The following is a 26,765-nucleotide window of genomic DNA, read 5'->3' as shown; positions in this document are numbered from 1 at the left end:
TAAATCTACAAACATGTAATTCAATCCTATATCCTCTCATGGGTTTCCAATGCGCCTGTGGGTTCACCTGCTTCCATGTGCGTTTATGAAATTGACTGCAAACCCGAAGGAATTAACCACGCAAAAACTGATCAGTTGCATATTTATTGTTCATTTGATATAGTTATGATTCTCTAGTAAGTACAATACCGAAATAAACACATTTTAAAAAAAGTTTTTCCGAAACAAAAATAGTAACAAAAGCATATACACTGTATACTACATTTTAATTACAGAACAGTCTACTCTCCAAAAAAGGCACTAAATTCTGAAATAGAAGATATAGGAATTTTCTCTCAATGATACAACAGTGATTTTAATTTATCTTGTTTATATGCATTATATTGTCCACATATTCAACAAGGACAGGTGACAGGGACAGGTAGGTTCTGAGCCCTGGAAGCTTAAAGGCAGAGCACTCCCGTTCAGGGAAGGGGTCAAGGGTCATCCCTTCACCCCCCATTAACAGGCTCAAAGCACACTGCTCTGTAAAGTTACAGTGAGCCACTGGCCACACAGTCAGTCCTCAAGTCTCTTCATTCCAAACCAAGGACTTTTGATTTGTTATTGCCATCTCAGTCATTCTCCGTCTTGTAGCAGAGCACAGTTTCAAGTCCACGGGCGCTGACGATTCAGCAAGGTCAGAAAAAAAAAAAAAAATGACTTATTCACAGCCATTCTCAATAGTCATTGACAAAAAAACGTGTCCTTTTGATTATTTTACACAAGTTATATATCGCTACTACACACAAACAAACACACGATCTTGGATTAATACTTGATTCTGACTGGTTGACAGCTATACAATATTTTCATGTTTAAACACGTTTTTCATAATGTTTTGCTGAGGACAATGTGACGCGTAACACGCTCAACGTTTCTGTTGATTCTGGGGAAACCAGAAATTTGTTCTGAAGCCCAGTTGCTTGTGGTCAACAACTGCTTACACTGAATTCCTAAAATAATATCAACCTTAACACTCATCTTGTAACTCGCTGATCTGAGAGGGATGGTTTATACATAAACACATGGAATCAAACTAAAAATGTTAAGTACCTTGAAGAACACATAGATCTTCCTTTTTAAGCATTTGTGAGGGCATAATGTACAGGACAGTGCAAGGGAACAGCACACAGGCTTTAAGTCTGCTAGCTGTCCTGCCGGTGAGGTTCAAGACTATGGCAGGGTGGAATAGAGACTTAAGTGGAAGCAAGGCACACATCTTGAAATGGCTGACCACTGGCTACAGCAAGTCCAACGCCATTGCCCCAGCAGCACCAGTGGGTTATCTTAGTTTGGATATGCGCTGTTCTGATAAGTCCTACTCTTAATTCAGGGATCGTTTACCAATTATGAAAGTAACTGGAAAAAGCTTTTCCTAAAATACCGGGGGTGCTTTGCCTTTAAGAATAATCACAGTTAAAAACACAAACAAGCAGATAGTTTACATAAAAAAGCATAAAATGGAAAAAAAGAATTTCAATATTTAAACGTTTTGGAAATTAAAAACAAAAAGGTTTCAAAAACATAAAAATCATCTCATTTCATTCTATACATCTCTGCTTGGCAGAATTATACACAGGAAGAACAAAAAAAGAAAAAACAATTAAAAATACATTTTGTCTGATTAATTTTTCAAGGTTTTGTTTTTAAACCTTGCACAACAAGCATTTCATATAGAGACAAGCGCTAGGTTACTTGATAGCAATGCCTCAAAGATTCTAAAGCTTTGAAGCAGCACAAACAATTTACCAGTCAGCTTAGCTGTCATCCAACAGATAGTACTTTTAAGAAAGTACATGACAGATAGTACTTGAGCAAAATAATAATTGTCATTTCACGTTACCAGCAGCATCCTATGCGCCAGTAAGATAACATATAAAGGAGGAAATGACCATTTCGTTGCTAGCTTCTAGAGAAACAGACAAACCATACAACCAAGCCTGCTTCATACAGTCCCCTCTTGTACCTAATGCCCAGCCAGTTAATAATCTGTGTTCTTAAAACAGGGACAAGGAAAAATAAAGATACAGACAGTGAAGTGTTGTTTTTCTGGGATTGGATACTACTACCTGTCAGCCAGGACTTCCTTCAATAAAACTCTTGCCTGCAGCTATGAAGAATCTGAAAATTATTAGACAAAATAAAATTGTCCAGAAGGCATAAAATCTTGCCATAAGGTATTAAACAATTAAACAGTATAAAATTAACTCAGTCAGTCTGTATTAATTCCAACAGAAGCCTTAAAAGATCTCCAGCCAACCTGATGTCCCTGGGATGAATTAACCAATAATCATTCCTACAACTGGAAAAAAAAACAGTACACGCAGCAGATTTACCGTTACAACAACGTATGCGTTATAATTATCTGTAGTGTTCTTATTAACCATTTTGAAGTATTTAAGTATTAAGTTTGCTAGATTGATTTGATATAAAATAATGTATGCAACAGTATGTATTATAAGCACTTCTGGATAGTAGGAGCATCTGCTATGTTCTTAAATAATTCCACTTTAAAATCACTTTGGGTTTAAGCAACAGTCAAACCATTTCCATTTACGACTCACGACCACAGGGCACTCTCGCACGTGTGGGTTTGCTGAGGGTGGCGCCACCTGCCGGCCTGGCTGTCAGAAAGCTGGCACGCCTCCCCCACCCGCCCCACCAAGCGAAGTAGCTACAGGGGACACGGCTACCTGACCACTGTGGCACCTGGGACTGAGTTAGCCTATAACACGCAAAGGTTTCCCTCCGGCGGTTCAACATAGTTCTTATCACTTTGGGATTTTAAAGTAACATTATCCGCACAGAAGCAGTCTTATTTCATAAATAAAAAAATATCTCATTCGATTGAGCGATGATTCAGAAAAAAACATAGAATGGCAAAAAATATATAATGTCCCTTTTTTTTTTTCTTGAATCGCCACAGGAACGGAGGCTCACGTAGTGTAGTGCAAGCTCTGCGCTACCTCAAAAACCTGCTAAACAAACGCCGCTAGTGTCCCTCAAACTACGCTACGCTAGCTAGTAACCTCCGGTTTCCTTACCGAAACGAGATAAGCTAGCAACCTCCAACCCTATATGTTCTTCCGCTACCTCCACTGGTCTATGGGAGTGAATGAGAGAGGCAAAGCCTATTCTGCTAGAACGTCACTTGAGAGGTATTGGCAGGCAGCGCACCATATCGCGTGGGAGGTAGGCCAGGGGGTACTGGAGCGGGTAACGGAGGTAGGAACGTGGAACACAGGAAGAGAGGGACACTGTCTTCCTTGGTCACTCGCTCACGACAGAGGGAGGGAGGGGTTGGGCATTCGGAGGTGGTTATTGTATTAGTCAGGCAAACGGAACACTGCAAAAACCAAACAACAGGTCAATCTTAACACGCATTTTAGTCTTATATTCAGACTGAAAAGTGCATTTCTATTACTTTTTGCTAAATAAGACAAAAATATTGCCAGTGAGGTGAGACGGTTTGACTCATTTCAAGATTTGTCAACAGGGCAAGACAATTTCAGTTGTCAAGCAAAAAGTAAATTCAAACAAACTAATAATAAGCTAATAATAGCAGCTTTCTACTTGAGAGAAAGAATGCATCTTAAAGCCTCATGACAAGACTAAATCGCATGTTAAGACGGACTTTTTTTGCAGTGAAGTAAAAAGAAAGAAAAAAAATATCACCCTGAAAGTGAAGAGAATCCATGCCAAGGGGAGGCGTGTGGGGTCCTATGAGAAGAACTTTCTAGCAGACAGAAGCGTACGTGGTTATGCTGTACTCACACTTAACCTGTAGATATAGAGAAGAGGAACCTGGGGAGTCCAACCGAGGAGCAGGCAGGGTGGCCGTGACCACGAGACTGTGAGGGAGGTCGGATGGAGGTGGAGGGGGAAGGGGGAAGTGGGTTCGGGCGGGCACAAATGAAGTAGGGACTCACACGGGTTGCACACATTGCTTTGGTCATCGTTTAGTCCTCCCGCCCCACGGTGGTGGAACTCAAACTTCCACCTCCCCCTTCCCTCCCCGCACTCTCCCCCCCCGCGGCTCCTCAGTCGTCGTCCAGCACCTCCGTCTTGATTTCTCCGCCGGCCCCGCCCTGCTGGGCCAGCGCCAGGATGGAGTGGTTGACGGCGGCCATCTCCACAGCGAGCGTGATGGGGTCCTGGTGTTCGCCGTGGCTGTTGCTGTCGTCCTGGAGGGACGGGGGGGACCAGGAGACCGCACTCAGTCTGGGGCCCCCGTCCGCCTTCCCCGGCCCCGCGCCCGGCCGGCCCCCTGGCGGGGCCCTCTGAGCTCCCGCTGTGCCCGGCCCGGGCCTGGGCGCCAGCCAACTGGGCGGCAAAACGGGCACCTAAAAAAAAATAAAAAAAACTTTTTAAAAAAGGCAAGGAGGATTCATTTTTAGTTTCACTTCTCCCCCCGTAAATTAGGGCAGTTGATTTTAGGGCAGCTGGTTTAAGGTTGGTGCGGAGCAATGGGAAAAACTAAAATAGCTTTCAAACAGAAAGATTAACACTTGAGCGTGAAGCTCACCTACTCTGCGTTTGACTGTAATACTTGCAGTAACTACTTTGTGTGCTTATATTTGCTCAATACTATCAGGTGTGGGTGTAATACTTATGTGATGTCGTGCTACACGAACACTGTTAAACCTGTTACCAGTTATACAAGTGTTTTTGTTTTTTTTGTTTTTTTGTTTTTTTTCCGGAACATTCAAACTTTCAGTACATCCAATGATTTTCAAGAGCACTGAACAGCGGGGAAATTTAATGGAGCAACCATGAGGGCAAATCTATTATTTTTGTTCTTTATTGGTTTTCACCTTGAGTCTCTACAGTTATACCTTTTCATCAGTGAGCATCTTTCTGCTGAGGTAATGTAATACCGAATCCACTCAGCCATGCAATCATGCTGTCGAGTTATTAACGATCAATGAATCAAACCTTTCAAAAAATTCTTACTCAACTTGCACGCAAGCATTGTTCTCTTAATAAAGAGAAGGGACACACTGTTTTTATGTGGTCTTATTTCGTTTGTACCAGATTTGCCATTCAACCACTGAATGAACTCACAACATGATCACTCCCCTCTAATGAACAGGGTGATATAAAACAGTCAGTCACACTGGCATCAGTCATTCATGAATCATCAATCAATCAAATTGATGGCAAAACATTTATGCAATGTTGAAAATATTTGCACTTTATTTTTTTATAAAATCATACACTAATACAGCGATACATTTATGAAAGATGTTCAGTATACGAACATACAGTATTGTTCATTCTTGAAATGCGTTTACCTCACTGAGACATAGGTACGTTTAACAAAAGGAATATGTAATTGTCTAAAACTGCCAAGCAGAGGTGGGATTTGTCATTACAAATAATTGTGTAAGCCTGTTAAAACATCTCCTCCCAAACACACGAAACCAGGAAATATTTGTCGTATATATTTCATTTTCAGAATATTTTCATCTGTGAAGCTTTCAAACCCAGTGGCATGTCCACAAAGGTGTGCTACTTTTGAGCTGTTAGCATCCAGGAGCCTGTTTCAATTTGTTCTGCATTGGGTTTTGGGTCAAAAAAATAATTGGCATGTTTTTTTAAAGGTTGACTGGATTAGTTTTGGTTTTTCAGAAATGGTAACCTTGGAAAAGAGATGATAGCTCCAAACATTTTTTGCTGCGTGTCTTAGCATACCTGTGTGGGCGGTGAGAGGTCAAATCTGGGTCGGGGGAATGGCCTCTTTTCAAAAAAGACGGCATCGCAGCCCTGCAATAGTTTATGAAAGTCATTTTTGCACACTTGTTAGGATTTGGAATCAATCAAAGGCACACAGCAGCTATGGACCAAGCCAATGTGAGGTCATTCCCTTCTCCCTGCACTCCTTGCAACACTGCCCACAGCCCTCAAAAGCAGCAAGCTTGTGGCTGGGTTGAGAACGGACTGTTCCATGTACTTGGGAGGGGGAACCATTCAGTGAACAAAAGTATTACAGCACGTTGTAATTTAAACCTGACCTGGAAACAGCAGCAATGCTGTTGCAAACAAGACATTGACAACACGATATTCCATGTTCCTATTTGTAATTTGAAACTCAAGGACCTTCCAGATACTTTCATGGACAATTTTCTAAGTTTTCAAGGACATTATTTAGAATTTATAATCTTATAATGGACTAGAGTAAATTATTAAGACCCTTTGTATTGAAAATCCCACTCTTACATTGTAACCAGTTTAACAGGGTTTGCCAGGTTGTGTGCTTTTGAAAACAGAACAATAATGTCGCTGAATTCACCACAGTTTGGAATTTCATTGTGTGGGATATGGAATAGCTTCTCTTAAGTGCATTAGTAAACATAAAATCGAGTACCTTCTGGTTTCACAACACTGGATTTTCTGCATTCAAATAAGCACTTTCAAGGTTTTTAGGGACTTAAGGGAACCCTCTGTCTTCCTCTACCTGCTCGGAGTAGTCGTTGCCATCAACGTCGTCACTGTTGGAGTGACCCCCTGGGCTCTGAACATCGATCCCGTGGCCCTCCAGGATTGCTGCTTCTTCGAAAAAAACAGAACTTTCCATAACCTATCAGATGTTTTCCATATAACATTGCATCCCCGCAGAAATTCCACAAATCACAATAAATTCCAATAGATCATCCTCACAGTGGATCATGATCCAGACAAACCCATAGAGCAAGTCTGTCCAACCCTGTTCCCCAGAGATCTACCGTCCTGCAGGTTTTCACTCCTACCCTCACAAAGCACACCTCGTTCAACAGCAAGGGATCGCGCTAAGCTGCTACTATAATTCGTAGCATTGAAATCAAAACCTACAGGACAATAGATCCCCAGGAACAGGGTTGGGGAAAGCCTGCTATGGAGTATCCACACAAGACTGACTCTGACTCTGAGCCACACGTCACCAATTCCCCATAGAGGAGCAAAAATATCACTGGCTCCCAATAGAGAAGCCATTCACACATCGTTGACTCCCAATACAAGATCATCCTAATGAGGGGGGGGGGGGGTGCACCATAGTAATAGCTGCAAGTCTCAAGCACTGACATAAGTAAAGACTGCAACGGAACTGAAGACCTCTTAAGTGAATGGTAAATGGTAAATGGTTGGCATTTATATAGCGCCTTTATCCAAAGCGCTGTACAATTGATGCTTCTCATTTACCCATTCATACACACACTCACACACCGACTGCGATTGGCTGCCATGCAAGGCACCGACCAGCTCGTCAGGAGCATTTGGGGGTTAGGTGTCTTGCTCAGGGACACTTCGACACAGCCCGGGCGGGGGATCGAAACGGCAACCCTCCGACTGCCAGAGCCATGTCGCCCACATTGGTCTGCATGAGTGACTGAACCTCTTGACAAATGACTGTATCTTTGACTAGCAAGATGCTACCCTCTCTAAAGCAGATGCAGAGATGTGTTCTGCCCCCGTACGGCCCGGTACATTACCGATATTGGCTCTCCTCTTGATCTCCTTCCGTCGGTTCGCAAACCAGTTGTAGACCTTCAGGGACGTGACCCTCTCCAGCTCAGTCAGTTTCTTTCCTGGGTAAAATAGACAAATAAAACACACAAGTCAATAATTAAACACGCTCAATTACGCGCATTTGGCCTGGATTTAAAGGACCCAGCTGGAAAATCAGTTCAGTTTGACCAGTTCAGACCAGATCCCAGCTCGACATGGTTTAAGCTGGTTGACCGGATCAGACCAGCACCCAGCTTGACATGGTTTGACCAGCTTAAGCTGTTTTGAGTTAAGACAAGCTACTAGCAGTAGTTGGATGACCAGCTCATACCCAGCTAGACCAGCTTCATGAGCAGTTCATACTCAGCTAACTGATGACCAGCTACATTTTCAAGTTGGTCAAGCTGGAGTTTATGGCAGGGAAACTGTCTCATTTGTTTGGACCTGCTAATGCTGTAAGCGCAGACAGATTTTTTTGGATGCTACACGGAGAAGATAGAATAGAGATTAGCTGTACCTCACTCTGTATACGTATAATTTCCTTCTTTTTTTTTTAAGCCAATCTGAGCCATCTGTGCACTTACTGCATGAACAGCTCCGAACGGTCAAATGGCCACAGCCAGGCACTCTTTGTATGCAGATTTGCACAATCATATCAGTTTGCATGACAATATCTTTCTCTCATATTTAATAACGGAGCACCAGTGTGTGTAAGTATATCTGTTGTCTGGATGCACGGGTGGGGCGTTCTGGTTGCCTGTTTCACCTGGCTTCTGTATGACAGCGTTGCAGGCGTTGGCGATCTCTTCTCTCTTGGCCTCGTCTGGGTACTGGTTCTCATTGAAGTAGCTGGAAAGAGAACTTGGGGTGAGACTTCTCGCCTGGAAGCAGAGCGCTGGGGGTATTTCACCCACTGGAATTTCATTGGCTGTGTACAGACAGCAACACTCTCCCTCCCTGCCCATGGAATGATGCCGCAGTCGTAGCCAGTGGAATAAGATTAGTCAAAATTATGAAAAAAAAACATTTCTTATTGAGAACAAATAAATTAATATTGCAACAAAAATTTTTTTTATTTCAAGTAAAAGACTGGCTGTAACTGGAATACTTTTTTTTTTAACCACTATACTTTTTTTTAGCAATGTTTACATTCTCAATGTTTACATTTATACAACGGCTTAATGCATGTGGTTTATCACTGTGCAGCATTTGGTAATTGGTCACTTTGTACAGACATAAGGTTTTTTTTTTTTCTTTCATGGGGTCCAAAACAAAAAATTATTTGATTACAACACAGATAATGACAGATTCAAGGCATGTTTTAGTCATCACACTCATGACCCAGGGTTATGCCTTTAGATGGCCATTTACCCTGTAACTAGTGCTCACATTTGTATTCAGTATCATTTTACCTGATTTGATAATACTTCACCATACAGAGTGGAAGCTGAGAGAACTCTTAGTAAAGATGGCATTAACCTCAACATACACTCCACCAATGCCCTCTGCCACTCTCGCCCCATTTATTCTTTTATTAAGACTCTTTAAGGTGTAAGATCACAAAGGCAATTAGAATGTTCTTTTTTTTTTTAAAGATATATTTTAGGCCTTTTTCAGCTTTATTGGACAGTATATAGAGACAGGAAGAATGGGGGCGAGAGAGAGGGAAAGACATGCGACAGACGGTCGGATTCGAACCGTTGACGTCGCGGCTCACAATGAGCATGCGGTCAGTGCTCTGCAGGCTGCGCCACCGAGACACCCGCGATTAGAATGTTCTTAACTGAACATTCTAATCACAAATATGTGATTGGAATGTTCTTACCCCAACATTCTAACACTGACGTAACAATCACTACAGGTAACCGAAAGCAACGGCATCCTAGGGGGCTTAGAATTTCGACAAAAACAATCCAAAAAAAAACGCAACGGTTAAACCCTCCTCAGTCTCTCTCACCTCTCCATCACAGCGAGGCACTCCTTCCTCCAGGTGAAGCGACTGCCCCTGCGCAGGCGGAAGCTCCCTGGGGCAGAGCTTATCGGCGGCGGAGTCTGCATCCACTCAATCTCCTCCAGGGCCAAGGGGGTGGGGCGCATGGCCAGGGTGGCGCCTGGGGAGAAAATAGCGGCAGCAACAGGTACAGCGTCAGGACAAAGGCAGCAGCAATGCAGGCAGGGCTGCAATGTCAGCTGCAATATCAGCTGGCAGTTACACACGCAGCACTGCAGCATCAGCAATGCCAGCAAATCCTGTGCCTGTCCCCTAAAGTTATGACGAGAAAATGTGTCCTTCAAACACCTGGGCAAACGCACACAAAGCAATATCTTTGACTTGCCTTTTCTTGTTGTTGTCCCCATTCAAGCATCACAACATACAGAATGTGTGTCTTGTACACTCAGTGATCACTTTATTAGGTAGGCCGGAACACCAGCTTGTTAATGCAAATATTTCTTCAGCCAATCATGTGGCAACTAAATGCATAAAAGCATGCGGACGTGGTCAAGAGGTTCAAGCTGTTTTTCAGACCAAACGTCACAATGGGGAAGAAATGTGATCTAAGTGACTTTGACTGTGGAATGATTGTTGGTGCCAGACAGGGTGGTTTGAGTATCTTAGAAAAGGCTGATCTCCTGGGATTGTCACACACAACAGTCTCTACAGTTTGCAGAGAATGGTGCAAAAAACAAAAACATCCAGTGAGCAGCAGTTCTGCGGGCAGAAACGAGTTGTTAATGAGAGAGGCCAGAGGAGAAGGGCCAGACTGGTTGAAGCTGACAGGAAGGTGACAGTAACGCAAATAACCACACCTTACAACAGTGGTATGCAGAAGAGAATCTCAGAACACACAAAGTGTCAAACCCCTAAGATGATGAAGTCTTAAAAAAAAAAAAAAAACCTAATAAAGTGTTCACTGAGTGTACATCATGTATGATACAGCATAATATATTATACATAAAAGAACCATAAGATCAAATAATGATGGCTTGCCTGTCCATCTGAAACCGGGGGTGTTGTTGGTAAAGAAGGAAGTTCCTCTTTTGCTAGGAACAAACTCACCATGAATAATTCCTCTTGGCTTTTCCCAATCATGAGGAAACTTGCCTGCTGGCTTCCGGAGCCTTGCAAACTGAAAACTGCCTTACATTTTGAAATTATCAAAAATATTTTTCCAGCCATTGCATTTATAGTGTGCCATTATTTGAGAAGTGATATTTTACACAAATATACTGACAATCACAGGTTGTTAGGAAGTAATGTGTGAGATCTCCAAATAGATGCAATAAACTGATTTAATTCGAAAGAAATCTTCGTTTCCAGGCTAATTTCAGCAATGTGACCAGGCAGCAGAGAAAGGCGTGAAACTCCTCAGCAACGGGGAGACCTCCTCCCCCGGAGTTGAATAAAAATCCCCTAAAACCCACCGTACCACGCCGTAAATAATGCAGTCGCTGGTGCCATTTTTGGCAGACCGTCCGCGATTTGACACCAGCGCAGCGAGACTCTCTCGCTCTCACACACACCCCTGGAATGTCCACAGAAATGCACTTATTCACACGGAAGTTACCGTCAGTCACAACCAAACATTCAGTCTCCAAAGCCTCACAGTCCCTCCCTGCGCAAGCACTAAGCCAAGAATAATATCAGAACAGCGCTCATGTTATCACCATGACAAAACTGTGAAATTATTCAGGATTTCAGTTTCTATGATCAAATTGCGTTGGAGAACATCAAATCTCAAACTTGCTTCTCTCTCACTACCCCTCTCCCCATGACCTCACTTCACTCCTTCCCAAAAAATTTTTGTGGAGTATCAATTCAACAGACTGTGTACACAGGCCCTCCTAGACCACTGTTGGTGGGCCACTATCCTCCAACAGATCAGTTCAATTGGCACAGCACACTGGGGTCTTACTTCAAACAACGCAGCCAAAACGGCTTTCAAATTGAGATGTAAAAATATCAGTGTACCCATTTTAATGTCCAACATCCCCTACTGGGGGGAAAAAATGCACTGGATCCAACCGCTCTCATTGTGGAGTGTGCTACCCCTCCTAGCCCATAGAGGGCAACACCACCAACCCCCCAACCCCCCCCTTCCTCACACACATACCAGACATTTGATGCCAGGGACTCGACACAACAGGGAAGCACAGACAGAAAACGAGGACACGGTGGATGGGGAAAAAAAGGTCAGACTTTTAATAATGGATTGATCGCATGGAACAGCTGTAAAGGGACTGTGGGGGTGGTGAGGCGGGGGAGGAGGCCTGCCGATGGGGGTGGAGAGGGGGGGCATTACCGGGCGAGGTCTTCTCTAGCTGGTACCAGCGGAAGAAGGCCCTCTTCTTCTGCTCGCTGAGGTCCGAGCCCTGCTGCAGCAGCCAGTGGGAGATGCGGCTCTGGCTGATCCCTGTGAGAGAAGCACCGCACAACTCAGAGGACTGGAGGAATCAAGCCAGGGTCAAATAAGTAAGCGTTTCGGATTCAATTGCTTTTATGTGCTCGATTGACCTACTTATTGAAATAAGTGAATGTGGTACAAAATATGAGGCTGAACATGTCAAATGCAAATCATCTGCGATTGCAGCCACATTCATGTGTGAACCCCACAATAATAATAATGTTGACCTGGGGGTCATAAAATCATAGACATTGAGAGCCAAGAACAGCTGGTATTCCACCCCTTTACCAGGGCAGGATTTGGATTCAAGGGCCAGATTTGAGGATCCCTGGTAGACATTTTGGGTTCTACCCAAAAAAAAAGAAAAAAGGTTGTCACAAGCCTTTTCTTTTCACACCACATATTACAGCTAAGCCTTGCATAGAGGAAAGTTGGAAGAAGACTTCCACACATAGCTTTTGTGCCCAATCAACCAGCTGTGGTGGCTAGAGAGCAATGAAATGCAGACGACAAACTGACCAAACCCTCCCATATGCCGTACTTCAGGAGCTACTGGAGATCATGGTGCCATAATCAAATGAGCTACCCAGCAGTCCATAAACAGCAACATTCATGATTGTTGGTGCCAGACGGGCTGGTTTGAGCATCACTGTAACTGCTGATCTCCTGGGATTTTCACACACAACAGTCTCTAGAGTCTGTAGTTTACTCTAGCGCAGTTTGTAAAAAACCAAAAACATCCAGTAGCGGAGGTTCTGTGCACGGAAAAGCCTTGTTCATGAGAGAGTCAACAGAGAATGGCCAGACTGATTCAAGAATGTCATCTCAGAATGTACACCACGCCGAAACTTCAGACAGATGGGCTACAACAACAGAAGACCCGGTAAGGTTCCACTTCTGTCAGCCAAGAACAGAAAGCTGAGGCTGCAGTGGGCACAGCCTCACCAAGACAGTTGAAGACCGGAAAAACATATCCTGGTCTGATGAATCTCGATTTCTGTTGAGGCATACAGATGGTAGGGTCAGAATTTGGTGCCAACAGCATGAATCCATGGGCCCAACCTGCCTTGTGTCAACAGTCCAGGCTGGAGGTGGTGGTCTAATGGTGTAGTGAATGTTTTCTTGGCACACTTTGGGCCCGTTAATACCAATCAATCATCGCTTGAATGCCACAGCCTATTTGAGTATTGTTGCTGACCATGTGCATCTCTTCATGGCCACAATGCACCCATCTTCTAATGGCTACTTCTAGCATGATAATGCATCATGTCACAAAGCAAAAGTTGTCTAAAACTGGTTTCATGAACCTGAGTTAAATCAGTGGCCTTCCCAGTCACTGGATCTGAATCCAATAGAACACCTTTGGGATGTGGTAGAACGGTAGATCCAGAGCATGAATGAGCAGCTGACAAATCTGCAGAAATTGCATGATGCAATCATGTCAACATAGAACAGAATCTCAAAGGAATGTTTAAAATTTTGTGGAATCCATGCCACAAAGAATTGAGAGAAAGAGAGGCCCTACACAGTATTACTATAGTGTTCCTAATAAAGTGCTCAGTGAGTGTACATACTGTACTAAATGGTTAGTTGCTATTCTATAGATCCATGAAATAAAAATATGAAAGACAACATTAATGCTCAAGCTCAGAGAAGCATAGAAAGGTATTTGAATCCAGAACAATTACCTACAATGAGGTCCATAAATATTTGGACAGTGATACAATTTCTGCTCTTTTGGAAATTAAACTATGAATATGCGATTCAAATGCAGACTGTCACCTTTGATTTGACGGTATTAACATCATTATTGTGTGATTAGCCTAGGAATTGCATCCCTTTTTATACATAGGGGACCAAAAGTAATTGGACAGTTGGCTTCTCAGCTATTTCGTATTAGACAGTGTATTCAATCGTTTGTTTACCTGTGACCTGGGCGACCACAGCCTGGGAAATCCGCCGGTTGGCCAGGAAGGCTTTGATTTCCTCCTTGATGAGGTTACTGTCCCTCCTGCAGATACGGAAAGGAGGGGTGAGAGAGTAAAGGGCTGAGAGTGTTATGCATCCCGTCCTTTTTCGAACATCTGGCTCGCATTAATATCGAACAGTGACTTCACACCCCTCACAGCCCCAGCTGTTGCCAGCTGTTACCGAAGAGGGTTCATTCTCACACTTCAAGCCCACTGACCTCATGAGCTCCTCCACCTTGTCATCGATCTCCATCTCCTCCTCCGCCACGTCGTAAGCGTAGGTCCGGGTGGGGATGACGACGGCCGCTGAGCTGCCGCCGGGGAAGCGGGGCGGGGACAGCTTCCCGTTGGGAACGGCCAGCAGGGCGTCGCGCCCGTTCTGGGCGGGCGGGGCCGGGGGTCCGGGCGGGGAGGCGTCGTAGCCGTTAGTGGGCGAGGGGGAGAGGCTGCTCCGGTACTGTGTTTGGGTGGCGGTGGTGGCGGTGGAGGACGAAGCCACCGCGTTGTTGGCGGAGAAGGTGGAGGTGGAGGCGGTGTTGGCGCCGGGCGCGCCCGGGCCCCCAGGGGCCCTGGGGCCCGCGTAGACGGCGCGGTGGCCGAACTTCTCCCCATGCTCGCGGTCCAGCCGCTCCAGGGTGTCGAGCGCGTGCAGGATCTCCCGCTTGGTCATGCCGGTGTGGCGGAGCCTCTGCAGCAGGTCGATCTGTTCGATGGTGAAACGCGGCTCGTCTGTGTAGTGGGACATTCTGCCGGACAGGAAGAGGAGGAGAGTGAGGAACGGTATAAAATGTAGGGAGGATAAAATGAAAAAATCAATGAAGAAAAAATGTGGAAAAAATGTAAATTCTATTGATGGATGGTGGAGGCATTGGCAGCACAAAGAAATGCCAAAGGCACAATCCATAGAGATAGGAGACCAGAAGCCTGTATTTTGTGAAAGTAACATATACCATATAGCTAATGTGAATCGAGGCTTCTACCAGAGTGAAACACACTGATGAATACACTTGGTACAAATGGCTATTTATGAAACGTAAACGCCGTGGTAGACGCTGTTTTCAGTGAAGTGCAACTTTTTCTCATCTAGACTGTAGTTTCAATATTGACATCACGTCCCACAAACTCAAACAAGTGCACCTATTCTCTTCACAAGTAGCTACATCCATTTTTGGTTTGAGTGCATTTGAAAATTCTATTTTTTCTTGCCTAGTGCAGGATAAGAAAAAATGACGTGTAGTTTAAAAATAATACAGGGTTGAAATAACATTTTAACACACAACAAACATAATAATTCACCATCGATCATTGCACTACATACAAACCAGACAATAAAATGCATGTTCTTAACCTCTACTACTGCTGAATCAAAGTGTTTTTGTACTATTTGCTGGCTAGTTATACACATTCATATTCAGGGGCGTGGTTGATGGTGGCGCACATCCTGCATAGCAACATGGACAGCTGGAAACGTCCTTGAATAAGGAAGAGGACAGAAGGGCCGCAGGAGCTGGCCATCTGGTTTGTTCAACAAACATCTGTGGAGTCACCTTGATATCTGACAGTTTAGACACAAAACACAGTCTCCATTTCTACATTTAGCCTGCACTACACTGCTTACAACAAATGGAGGAAAAGCGCTGTGCTGGAAAAGTGATGGTGTGGGAATTATGGAGAAGAGGGAACTTGCTACTTCATTCTGAAAAAGTTTAAGAAATAAATGAAGACCAAAGTGGAAATATGAGCCTCCATAACAATGCGGCAAGAAAAATGTGCCTGCTGACATCTAGCTAAACGATTACACTCGACATATTTGTCATAAAGAGCTACGGCCTGCCGGTTCTTGCAGCCAAAAATGCACACAGGCATTCCAGAGACTACGTATTACGCATTTATCTCTGAAGATGCTTTTCCAATGTCATATTTCATGTCTAGGGCCTGGCCACCTCTGGTTTAACAACATTCACATATCAGTGGACCACGCCCCATCAGGGATAGGGAACATTCACATATTTTAACTAGCTATTTTGCTAGCTTTATACAAGTACACATGTCCCTGCAACCAAGAAAACAATTGCCCCACTGCTTCTTGACATTCATGCTGAACCTCTTCGATTTGCCACCGATCTTTCACGACTGCTCTACTCAAATTACATTTAATTGCGTTTCAGTTAGCAGCAAACAAAGTTACACACAGTTAGCATTCAAGTGTAGCTCGTTACGCTCATTTGAAGTGTGGGCAAATGGGCTCGTTTGAAGAACTTGAGAGTATAATGTCGGGTAATCAGCTTCATCAACCTGAGTGAATGAATGCTCTCTTAAGAGGGAAAGCACCATTCATGCACACCATTAAACACCAAAATGGCTCTACTCTCGAACTGCAGACCTAAGAAGCAGGGTAGCAGAAAGAATAAACACCCGCAGCTGAGAGAATGGCAATTCTGCTGGGTGGTATAAACAGTACACGGGTAGAAAGACATGCCACGATATGAACTTGGCTGTATAGTCTATAGTGAATTTGGGGATTTTGAGGGATACATTACAGTGTCATTGCACTGTAATGTATCCCTTGACAATAAGGACTGCTCGCTGGCCATGGGCTACTATGATATTGGTTCAGGCCAGTTGAATGATTTACCACTTGGCCAATCAAGTACAGTACTTACTCTGGTCGAAGAGATAAGGGTACCACTGATAATGGTAACACTGTGAGATTAACAGAAAGCACTTTATTTGAATGAAAAGTTGAAAACGAAATGTCACGGTCTAGCAAGCTTGGTCAACATGAGTAAATGAAAATGGAAATTTCTCCTTGGGTTTAAAAAAAAGATATATATATATTATTAGCCTCTGTGGCAAAAATGCTTTGTTTTCAGAATGGCAAAACATTATTGGTATCTTATTTCATCACGCCGTTTCATCCTGCTTCTGTTACGAGTGTCACAATAAATGTATGAGCGGCACAGATTCATTGCCTTACTATTGTGAGCTGGCATATGATATTATGGCAATTGTTATTTTCATAAGAAAACAATGAATTGGTGTAACGAATATTTGTGCATTGTCAGACAGGGGTGCCAATAATTCTGGAGGCCACTATATTTACCATCCAAAATATATACAAATATACATTTTAGGCCATACTGCACAGCTCTAATTGGTAATATATACTCACTGAGCACTTTATTAGGAACACTAATACTAATACTGGGTAGGGCCACACCCTTTGCTCTCAAAACAGCCTCAATCCTTTGTTGCAAGGATTCCACAAAATTTTGAAAACATTCCTTTGAGATTCTGATCTATGTTGACATGATTGCATCACACAATTTCTGCAGATTTGTCAGCTGCACATTCACGCTGCAAATCTCCCGTCCAACCACATCCCAAAGCTGTTTTATTGGTTCACATCCGGTGACTGGGAAGGGCACTGAAGAACATTGAACTGCTTGAGATGACTTTTTCTTTGTGACATGGGGCATTATCATGCTGGAAGTAGCCATTAGGAAATTGTGGCCATGCAGGGATGCACATGGTCAGCAGCAATACTCAAATAGGCTGTGGCATTAAACAATGATTGATTGGTATTAACAGGCAGGTTGGGTCCATGATGTTGCCGCCAAATTCGTGAGATTCATCAGACCAGGCTACGCATTTCCAGTCTTCCAGTCTGTGCCCACTGCAGCCCCCGCTTTCTGTTCTTGGCAGCTGACAGAAGTGGAACCCAATGAGGTCTTCTGCTGTTGTAGCTCATTTGCCTCAAGGTTCTGAGTAAACTCTAGACCAGGGGTGCACAACTCCGGTCCTTGAGGCCGATCTGCGCACTGGTTCCTGTTCCAACCAATTGCCTTGCCTTTAATTTGCTGACAGCTCTAAAAATTTACCTGGTTCAAGCCTGTACTTGAGCACGGTAAAATCATTAGGATACACTTGCTGTCTGTAGCTGTAGCTGGTACTCATACACGTCTGATGAGATAGATATTTAATTGAATCAATCATAAGACCAGAAGATGTCACAAAATCCTGAAATGGATCGGCCCTTGTTGTGCACCCCTGCTCGAGAGACTGCTATGTGTGAAAAACTCAAACCAGGGGGTGTCTCGGTGGTGCAGCCTGTAGAGCACTGACCGCATGCTCATTGCGAGCCGCGACGTCGGCGGTTCGAATCCGACCGTCCGACATTTGTCGCATGTCTTCCCCTCTCTCTCGCTCCCATTCTTCCTGTCTCTCTATACTATATACTGTCCAATAAAGCTGAAAAAATATCTTAAAAAAAAAAAAAAAAGAACTCAAACCAGCCTGCCTGGCACCAACACTCATGCCACGGTCAAAATCACAGAGCACATTTTCTCCCCATTCTGAAGGTTGATGTGAATATTAACTGAAGCTCCTGACCCAAATCTATGTGATTTTGTGCACTGAACTGCTGCCACACGACTGGATGATTAGATAACAGCATGAATAAGTAGGTGTACAGGTGTTCCTAATAAAGTTCACAGTGAGTGTATATTGGTTTGCCTATTTTACTTTTGGGGTCCCAAGTCTCAACTGTAGGCCCATCCTCTCCTCTCATTGCACACGTCTGGGCAGGCTACTACAGACTAGCATGCGTTCAGTCATGAATGTGGGCAGCAAGTCAAACATCTCGTTTAACAGTGCCCACATTTTCTTTGCATGAATAGCATGAAATTATTTGGTTGTCCAAAGCAAATAAGTTATATGCCAAATAACTTTGGCTTAAAATGTATTTTGTCACATTAATTGTGGGGTTTTTGACAAGCATTACGATAGGGTCAGAAGTACACCAGTTAGTTATTAGTGTACACAAAGTTTGTTAATGCGGCTTGAGGTCATCTGTGCAAATTCCCAGCCGATGTTGGTGCACAACCGGTGTTGGTGGACAACCGGGGTTGGGAGGACAGCCTGTGTTGGAGGACAGCCTGTGTTGGAGGACAGCCTGTGTTGGAGGATAACCTATGCTGAAGCTAAACCTGTGCCGAAGGATAAACAGTGCTGGAGGGAGATGTCATCGTTGACCTTACTGGGCAACTATGGTCCAACTTACTAGGGTCCATTGACATGGACTGAGCCTGTTCAGGGCCATAATGTAAACCCCTACAGCTAATTCCAGTATGAATACAGAACGGATAAAATCCTTCTAAAAATCGGATTCCTTTCCATTTTTCCAGTGTTCCTCAAGGTCATGCAATGAAACAGGAAGCCTGTGGGAATTTCTCATTCCGTGAAATCGCAATTAACACGCATTTTTCAGTGCGCTGACTTCCTACTGCAATGGGTGTAACCGCTCTTGCCGCTGCAGGTTTTCAGCATCAGCGTTTCATATCTGGCACTTAACTGATCAATTAAAGCGGCTAATGAGGGACGATTACCTCGCCTCACCTGGGCCTGTACGTGACGCTCATTTTGAGGCGTAAGCAAAAAAAAAAAAGCGGATCGACTGAGGCTCCCAAGGGCGAATGCGGACGCCGCTGCACTATACTAATCACTGTAGAGAAACGGAGCCAGAATGGAGAGGGGCTGAGCGCTGGCCCAGATCAAGGTACATATGGAAGCAGTGTAAACTTAGCCTGGGCTACGCTAACTTTTAACAGATGTAAACAGTTACAGTTTTAACTTGGGTGGTGTAAACACCCGATTCTGTGGGGCCGATTTTATCCCCCTCCCTGCCACAGCGGTGTGGCACAATTAGGTGGACAGTTGGGGGGAGAAATCTTTAGACAGGAGAATGCAGAATGAAACAGAGAGAGAGATGTGGGAGAAAGAAAATGAGAGAGGGAGCAAGAGAGGACAGCCCCTTTAAATCACACACACACCACACACACACCACACACACACCACACACACACACACACACACACACACACACACACACACACACACACACACACACACACACACACACACACACACACACACACACACACACACACACACACACACACACACAAAGGTTCTTCAAGGCACAATTTCAATGGGACTTTAAATAACCTTTATAATATTAAAACACATTCTTCCAGCACAGCAAACACCACCAGTCATTATTTAGTAAGACAAAAGTGACATCTCGCTCCAATACACACTTCCACGGGTCCGCTTGAGTATAAACATCCCGTAAGTGCATTCTGCTTCGGAGCCAGATGTGCACAATACGAGTATGATGTGTATAGAAGCAGGCTCTTTGCCCTAGAGCTAACATCAATCTCCTCCACTGCTTTTTCTCGGTTCCCACGCTAGGCTACGCATCATAACCTTTGTTGTGGAAAAGCAATCGCCAGGTCGAAGAGGCGATTCTTTGACAAATACGCCGTTTTACTCGAACAGCCCCTGGGGAACTAGGCAAGTTCGTCGAACATGCGATTAAAGCAGTTATAAGCACCTCCTAAGGGGGAATCTTCTTCGCAGCGGAAAATTACAGAGCACTGACCTTCAGAACAGGAGAAAAGAAACAAGACAAGTTTTCCTTATCTCATTACTAGTAGCGTGAGAATTATAATTTCCTTATCAAGTGAGTAGGCAGCTCCTCATCTCGCAAAAACTCACCCCGAGCGGATGAAAGCTCACGTCTTTGTCGGTTATTGTTTTTGCAGCAGGCCAAAGGACCTTGACATATTAACATTATCCTTCACTTTGCATAAGCAGGAATTCAGCCCTCATTGTTACATCTGTAACCCATGACAATAATTCCATCAATTTCATCTTGCATATCTTTATCGTGAAAACTTATTTCCATCATGGTGAGAATTGGAAAAACCAAGGGAGGGCTGCCCGGTGGTTCAACCTGTTTAGGCACTATTCTAGCGAGCGAACGGGGTTTCCCACGGTCTGGCGTTGAATCTGGTCCGTTCCAGCAGTGACTCTGGCCAGCAGCCAAGGGATGGGAGGGTTTCAGTCTGTCAGTATGACAGCGTCTCGCTGCACACCCTCAATCAGGCACCTGGTCGACCAGACCGCCCAAGCTTGCCTGTGGAGCTGCACATGAATCACCCACAGAAGGTTCTTCAACGCACCACTCCAATGGGAGTTATTAATAATATTACAACACTTTCTTTCACCACAGAAAACACCACCAGCCATTATTTAGTAATATTAAAGTGGTATCTCGCTCTAATACACACTTGAGTATAAACATCCCGTAAATGTATTCTTCTTCAAAGCCAGATGTGCAGAGTACAATGTGTATAGAGGCAGGCTCTTTCAGTGTGCCAGGACAGTCTCACTGCACACCCGCAGTCAAGTACCGGGTCAACCAACCAGGCCTTTCCCAAAGTTAAGAAGTGAAGTTTATTCTTTAGTTGAAGAATATGAAGTTTGCCAAGTTATGAAGTGTGTTCCTAGGAAGATGCATCTGTGTGAGCTGTGGCAGGGTAGGAAATGGTGGCTGATGTCACACGCTTCAGAGTAGGGCTGCACAATATATCATATGTTTATCGTTATGGAGATATGAGCATTGGAGATAAACACATCGCAAATGACTGCTTGAACTGTGATGAATAGTATATATTTTAATTATGTTCTGTTAAATTGATGGACTGTTCATGTGCAATTTGTTCTATTAAAGCATGTTGGAAATTATTATTTTTTTTATTCAGTGGAGGAGTTCAATGAGAGCAAGGAGTTAATTTTTTTATATTATGTCCATGGAATAATTTGTTTCAAAATAGCACACATCACTCACTGGCTACTTTTCTCACCTGGCTGGTGAGAAAAGTATATGGGGAACCACTGGGAGGGCACTTGCTCGTTTGTGATCAGCCTAATTCAGAGGAGGTTGGGATGAGTGTTAGACCGAAAGCGAATGAGCATTCCGATTTTGGGAGAAAAGGGGAAAACATTAATATTTTTTTAAATATTTCTGCAGAAGATGGATGCAGAGGTGATTCTTTGTTCTCGAAATGTGGGAAAACAAAACTTTTTTCCTTCTTTTCTTTTTTACGAGTCTTCACCATCTACATTCAGGAACTTCACCAACATTTGATGGGTCTGCAAAATTCTTTGCTTTTGAGGCCAAAATCAATTTCGCTTCAAATGTGCTTAGAAAGCAAGCCAAAAAATTGAACCGTTATGACGTAAAGCTCCTCCTCGCCCCACAAACAAACCTAAGACCGAATAGGATCCAGACCATTTTGCTCATGGAAAAGCACCTTAGCAGTAGATCGGAGCTTTACAGGTGCTGTAGCTAAGACGGGTGCATTGTTGAGACGCTGTGAAATGCACTCAACCATAATCACTGCATTTAGGCTAAACACTCTGATCAGCTGCTCAGTCCAGCAGCATATTAAGGCTTGCTGCACCAATGTTAGCCTACCTTCAATCTTCAATAAAGCCACATCTCCACATCTACATACAGACTGCAGTAGATTGCTGGTTGCTGAGGGACAGATATTTTGATGATGTAAGATTAGCGAATTACCCAAAGTGTTAAAGGCCCACACGCATCAGATAATTAGGCAAAAACATAAGCCACGTCACGTGGGAAATCATTTTACAAACAACTCTGAAAGATAGCAGTTAGACCAAAAAATATGCATACCTCTACCAAGATTGAAATTGTTTTACTTGCATCAGTACGGAACACAAAACAGAAGCTCCAGGATGATATGAAATGCATAAAAATTTGATTCAGCCCTCCATCCTCAACAGTAAAATAAAATTATTTGTTCCTTCTCACATTTGACTGTCCGTAATTGTTTCATCTCTTCTTTAAATGACATTTTACTTCTAGAAATAATCTGCTCTAAATATTTTTTTCAATAATTAAATAAAACCTTTACAAATGTAATGTGCAGTATCTGGTATGTAGGTCATCCGTGCAGGAAGTGCATCCTAAACTGATTACAGCAACAGGATTTGGCAAGTGCATTAAATAATGGCATTGAGCTTTTCCTGAAAGCAGTAGTAGGACTGAACATGCACCTGATTAACCTCAGAAACACTACAACCTGGACAGTATTTCTGTTCTGAAAGGTACAAGAGACTGGCTCTCCTCTCCCGGCATGGCGCCTCCACCCAGTGGTAATGCCGGTGAGAACTGGCCCTACAGTGGTCAAACAAACTACCCAAAGTGGCCAGGACAGCAGAATCGCTGGCCATCTTCCTTCGCAGACCGAAGAACCAGAGTCTTCGGATCGCATCTCCATTTTCCTCCCAACCTTTACTTGTGACAATGTAGCCCTCCCTGCTTTTTCACCAATTTAAACAGGTTAAGGTACTTTGTGGTTTTAGGCAATATTTTCATGTATTTTTAATCTTCTCATGATTTGTTATGGATGTTCTCTGAATGCATTTATAATTTGTACTTTGATTATTGGTCAGTATGCCTAACCACTGGTGATGTTGCATCTTTACACGCTGTTCTGGGACTGGCACTAGCCAGGTTTGCCACAAATATTTATACTAATCATGTGAATGCACTTCTGCTTTCAGTCCAGAGTCTGCTATATAGGCTACATGTGATGCAATGACAGTTCATAAACAATAAAAAAAAGAGAAAAGGGTAGAAATCTTAAACTCTGTCAAGATTATTTTAGCAACTTGACAATAAAATATTATATATTATACTAACAATTACTATGGAGTTTGTGGATAGTGTTACTGGACTATGAAACAAATACATGCTGTGCTACAAAGCTACATGTTTGGGATTCATTTCATAAATGATATCCCATCGTCGGAAATTACTGGGACAAACTATTCATTTTCATCCACTTAAAAAGGCATACAAAATATTAATTTTGTTGAAGGAAGAAACAAATCGTATCAATTCCCTGACAACTGAAGAGGGACTACACGCATTAGCTTGTAAAGATTCATTAACTGCACCTAAACAGAGAACAATCGCTACAATACAGCTTCAATAACAGGAGAGCTCACTCGAGTGGAAGAACTCTTCTGCATGCATATTAAGTCAAATAAATTTAAATGAAGGGTGCAAACAAATGATAAATAAATGATGAACTGATGGCTTTCCCTGTTGTCTTCTATCCCAGCAACATAAATACATGTTCAGTTCAAGATATTTTCAAATAGGCCTGTAGTATTTCACTTACAAAATCCATAAAATGTTTATTGTGATTACGCAACTAAACTGACAAAAGCCATTTAAAAAGAGAGAAAAATCATACTGTGGCATGTTTCTCCTGGTAACTTTGATTTGACCTACTTACCTGGCTCTTTGTAATAGCAGCAGTCAATTAGGTAATTAGCATATGAAATAAATGTCTGGGGGATAGGAAATGGCTGGTCTAGCAGCACTGCCATTATTGCTGCTCTCAGTTCAAACACTAACATTAGTTTCTTTAATAGCCTTCTTTGCAAACCAGACGAGGACTCCTGGCAAATCAGAATACAGTTTTACTGAAGGTGCATGAAGAAGCAACGAGACCTGTCTATTAACAGCAATTTGTGTCCGTTTGCAGCATTTAAATCTGTTCTTTATCTCCCCCACTTATCACAGGTTGTGATTAAACTGTTTTGGTGTGTACTCCTTTCTATAGGGGAGCATTACTGTGTAAAAAATGCTATTATGAACAGAGTGAAAGCATCAGCAATATAGCCTACCACCTGAGGTCACTTATAGCCTTTGGAATTTACCTCAATGTTCCGTTCCATGTTCCTTCAGAATTATTATGAGTATTATTAGTCAGCATAAACTCAGCTTTATTTCGAAATGCTCAAAACTGGCCGATTCACAACCAATACAATTCAGGCATTACTTTCATATGTTACTACCAATATAAGCACAAAAACTAGGCCATGCAAAAAGTCCTGTATGCAATGGAGGTTCTGTGATGTCAAAACAAGTTAACATACGTTCATATAGGCGTACAGGAATTTATACGTCGATCCACGTGTAATCAAATGCAGTCCATTGTCATGGCAAAGACAAATCCTTGAAAGGGAAGGGTGCGGAGTTGCAAAACCTACAGAACTACAGAAAATCGCAACTAAACTATTAGCCTAGCAGGTAGGCATCAGCAATTCCGCTTACGTTACATCAAGAGGAATCTAATTATATCCGTTCTCAAAGCAATGCAAGAAAAATTAGTCTTTGGATAAAAGTATAATTTCCTAGAACTAACTTTTGCACAACCCTCATAGAAAATCAATTATTCTGTAAGTGTAACTCGATAAACTCCGATCCCCTTGCAAATAAAGCCACCCAGTATTGGCTAAAGCCAAGGGTGAGCTAATGTCACATCAAGTTAACTGTTACCTATGACAATGTTATCTAGACGACGCCCTCTTGTGCCAATGTGATGGACAAATAAACAGGCAAGCATTAAAAGCTAGCTAGCAATCACTGCGCTACAACATGCCACTGTAAACACTGCTAGCATCTAGCCCATAGAAACAACTCAGGTTAAATCAATGAAAGTCAATTCCAAAACGTATCAATGCATCATGTAGTAGCACATTTTAGCAACATTATTACAAAATGTGTGTCGCGTCGGATGTAGGCAACTAATGAGCTATGCGAGTTAAACATGGCCATACCTTCTCGTTGCCACTAGCCATTACACCAGAAGCAACGGTACACATCATGCATCTGACGCACTGCTAGGTGCTAGCTACTAGTATGAGCTAACTTGAAAGCTAACTAGCTAGAAAGCTAACGACACGGTCTCCTTGCACTTTTTGTTAATCTAACGTTACAGCAGTTAAACTGTCGAATGAAGCCTAGTTAACGTACTTGGATACATACTCAAATCGTGAAAACGCATAGTAAGCAGGATAGCTAGCTATTTATAATGGATTGCAATGTATCGTCCAAGACATCTGATAATTGCTGGCTAGCAAGCTCGCTAGTTTTGCTAGCAAACTGTAGCTAACGTTAGCAAATGCTAGACAGACATTGGAATGTCGAAGCTGCCATCCAGCTAGCTATACAAAGACTTACCTTGATCTGTGAATCAAGGGCCTCCGCCGGCCAGACCATTAACAGGATAATATATTCGTCCTAAATTAATATCATTTAACGTAACAGGCGACGTTACTAACTATGCATAAAAAAATGTGTGCAAAGCCGCACAACCTTCTTTTTTCCCTTATTTTGATTTCAAATCGAGGCGAGACTCTCTTGCCTTTGTCTGTTTTACAGCAGCCATATTGACATTATCAGAAAACGGCTCACGGTTTTGTGGGAATCGTAGTTCAATGACACTGGGAGGGCGTGTTTTTTCATTCCATATGCGTTTCAACATGCAAGGACACCAACTATTTACATCTGTAAAACGTATAATATGTACAACCTAATCATTCATATACACTTTTAACATACATCTGGGACTGAAATGGTTTATATAACGAACCCGAAGTATTAAAAGTACAAAGTTAGGTCACATTAGTTTAATTATTAAACGTATGGGTTACATTAGTTTACACTAAATTAACAAGATTCCAAACCAAGGCACACTACCAGTTAAGCCAGTGGTTCCTAAACCTTAGGAGCCCAGTATTCAAATATGACATGAGAATGTTTTTTCATGTATGATGCTTTGATGATTAATTTAATGCTGCCTTACTGGGTACTAGATCATGGATGCACCTAACAGCAACAAACAAGCTTCCTGAGACAGTTTGTATTTGGCATGTAAGAAAACACTTGTGTTTCATTGCTGTGAAATGTCTAGATGGAAGGGAAATCAAGGATCTGGGCCAAATGAAACATTCAATGAGGACTATTTTTAAAAAGATAACAAAAAGGGATGGCATGTACATGAGCATCTTATAAGTAATTAGCAAAAACAGAAGAATAAATGTCAGTAAAAATACTACAGTATGTATGCAGACCAATTATGTCTCACTGGGAGTGGACACTTTACACAAAACACAACTCTATAGTAAATGT

General features: G+C 42.9%; 1 protein-coding gene across 5 annotated transcripts; it reads right to left on the bottom strand.

Annotated features, from left to right (window-relative positions):
- Positions 1-128: 128 nt before the first annotated feature.
- LOC133127093 (homeobox-containing protein 1-like) lies at positions 129-26,049 on the bottom strand. 5 transcript variants are annotated; one of them, XM_061239737.1, is made up of 10 exons: positions 25,815-26,049; positions 14,119-14,646; positions 13,856-13,941; positions 11,829-11,939; positions 9,485-9,638; positions 8,294-8,376; positions 7,512-7,607; positions 6,500-6,594; positions 5,737-5,808; positions 129-4,385 (listed from the first exon to the last, which is right to left on the bottom strand). In XM_061239737.1, exons 2-10 carry the CDS (start codon positions 14,643-14,645, stop codon positions 4,083-4,085), a joined length of 1,527 nt encoding a protein of 508 aa, XP_061095721.1. In that variant the 5' UTR covers position 14,646; positions 25,815-26,049; the 3' UTR covers positions 129-4,082. The 5 variants fall into 5 exon arrangements, with proteins under 5 accessions (XP_061095721.1, XP_061095729.1, XP_061095737.1 ...); XM_061239745.1 differs by having other exon boundaries at positions 6,500-6,591; XM_061239753.1 differs by having other exon boundaries at positions 6,500-6,588.
- Positions 26,050-26,765: the final 716 nt, after the last annotated feature.

This window comes from Conger conger, chromosome 1 (assembly GCF_963514075.1).
Source record: "Conger conger chromosome 1, fConCon1.1, whole genome shotgun sequence".
NCBI classification, from domain to species: domain Eukaryota; kingdom Metazoa; phylum Chordata; class Actinopteri; order Anguilliformes; family Congridae; genus Conger; species Conger conger.
This window is presented reverse-complemented; position numbering and strand designations above follow the sequence as displayed.

Coding starts and splice junctions, on each gene's coding strand:
- LOC133127093 (XM_061239737.1), bottom strand. CDS start 14,645: ATGTCCCACTACACAGACGAGCCGCGTTTCACCATCGAACAGATCGAC. Junction 11,940..13,855: donor TGTGGTCGCCCAGGTCACAG/GTAAACAAACGA, acceptor CTTCTCTCACAG/GGATCAGCCAGAGCCGCATC. Junction 6,595..7,511: donor CAAGAGGAGAGCCAATATCG/GTAATGTACCGG, acceptor TTTTTTTCGAAG/AAGCAGCAATCCTGGAGGGC.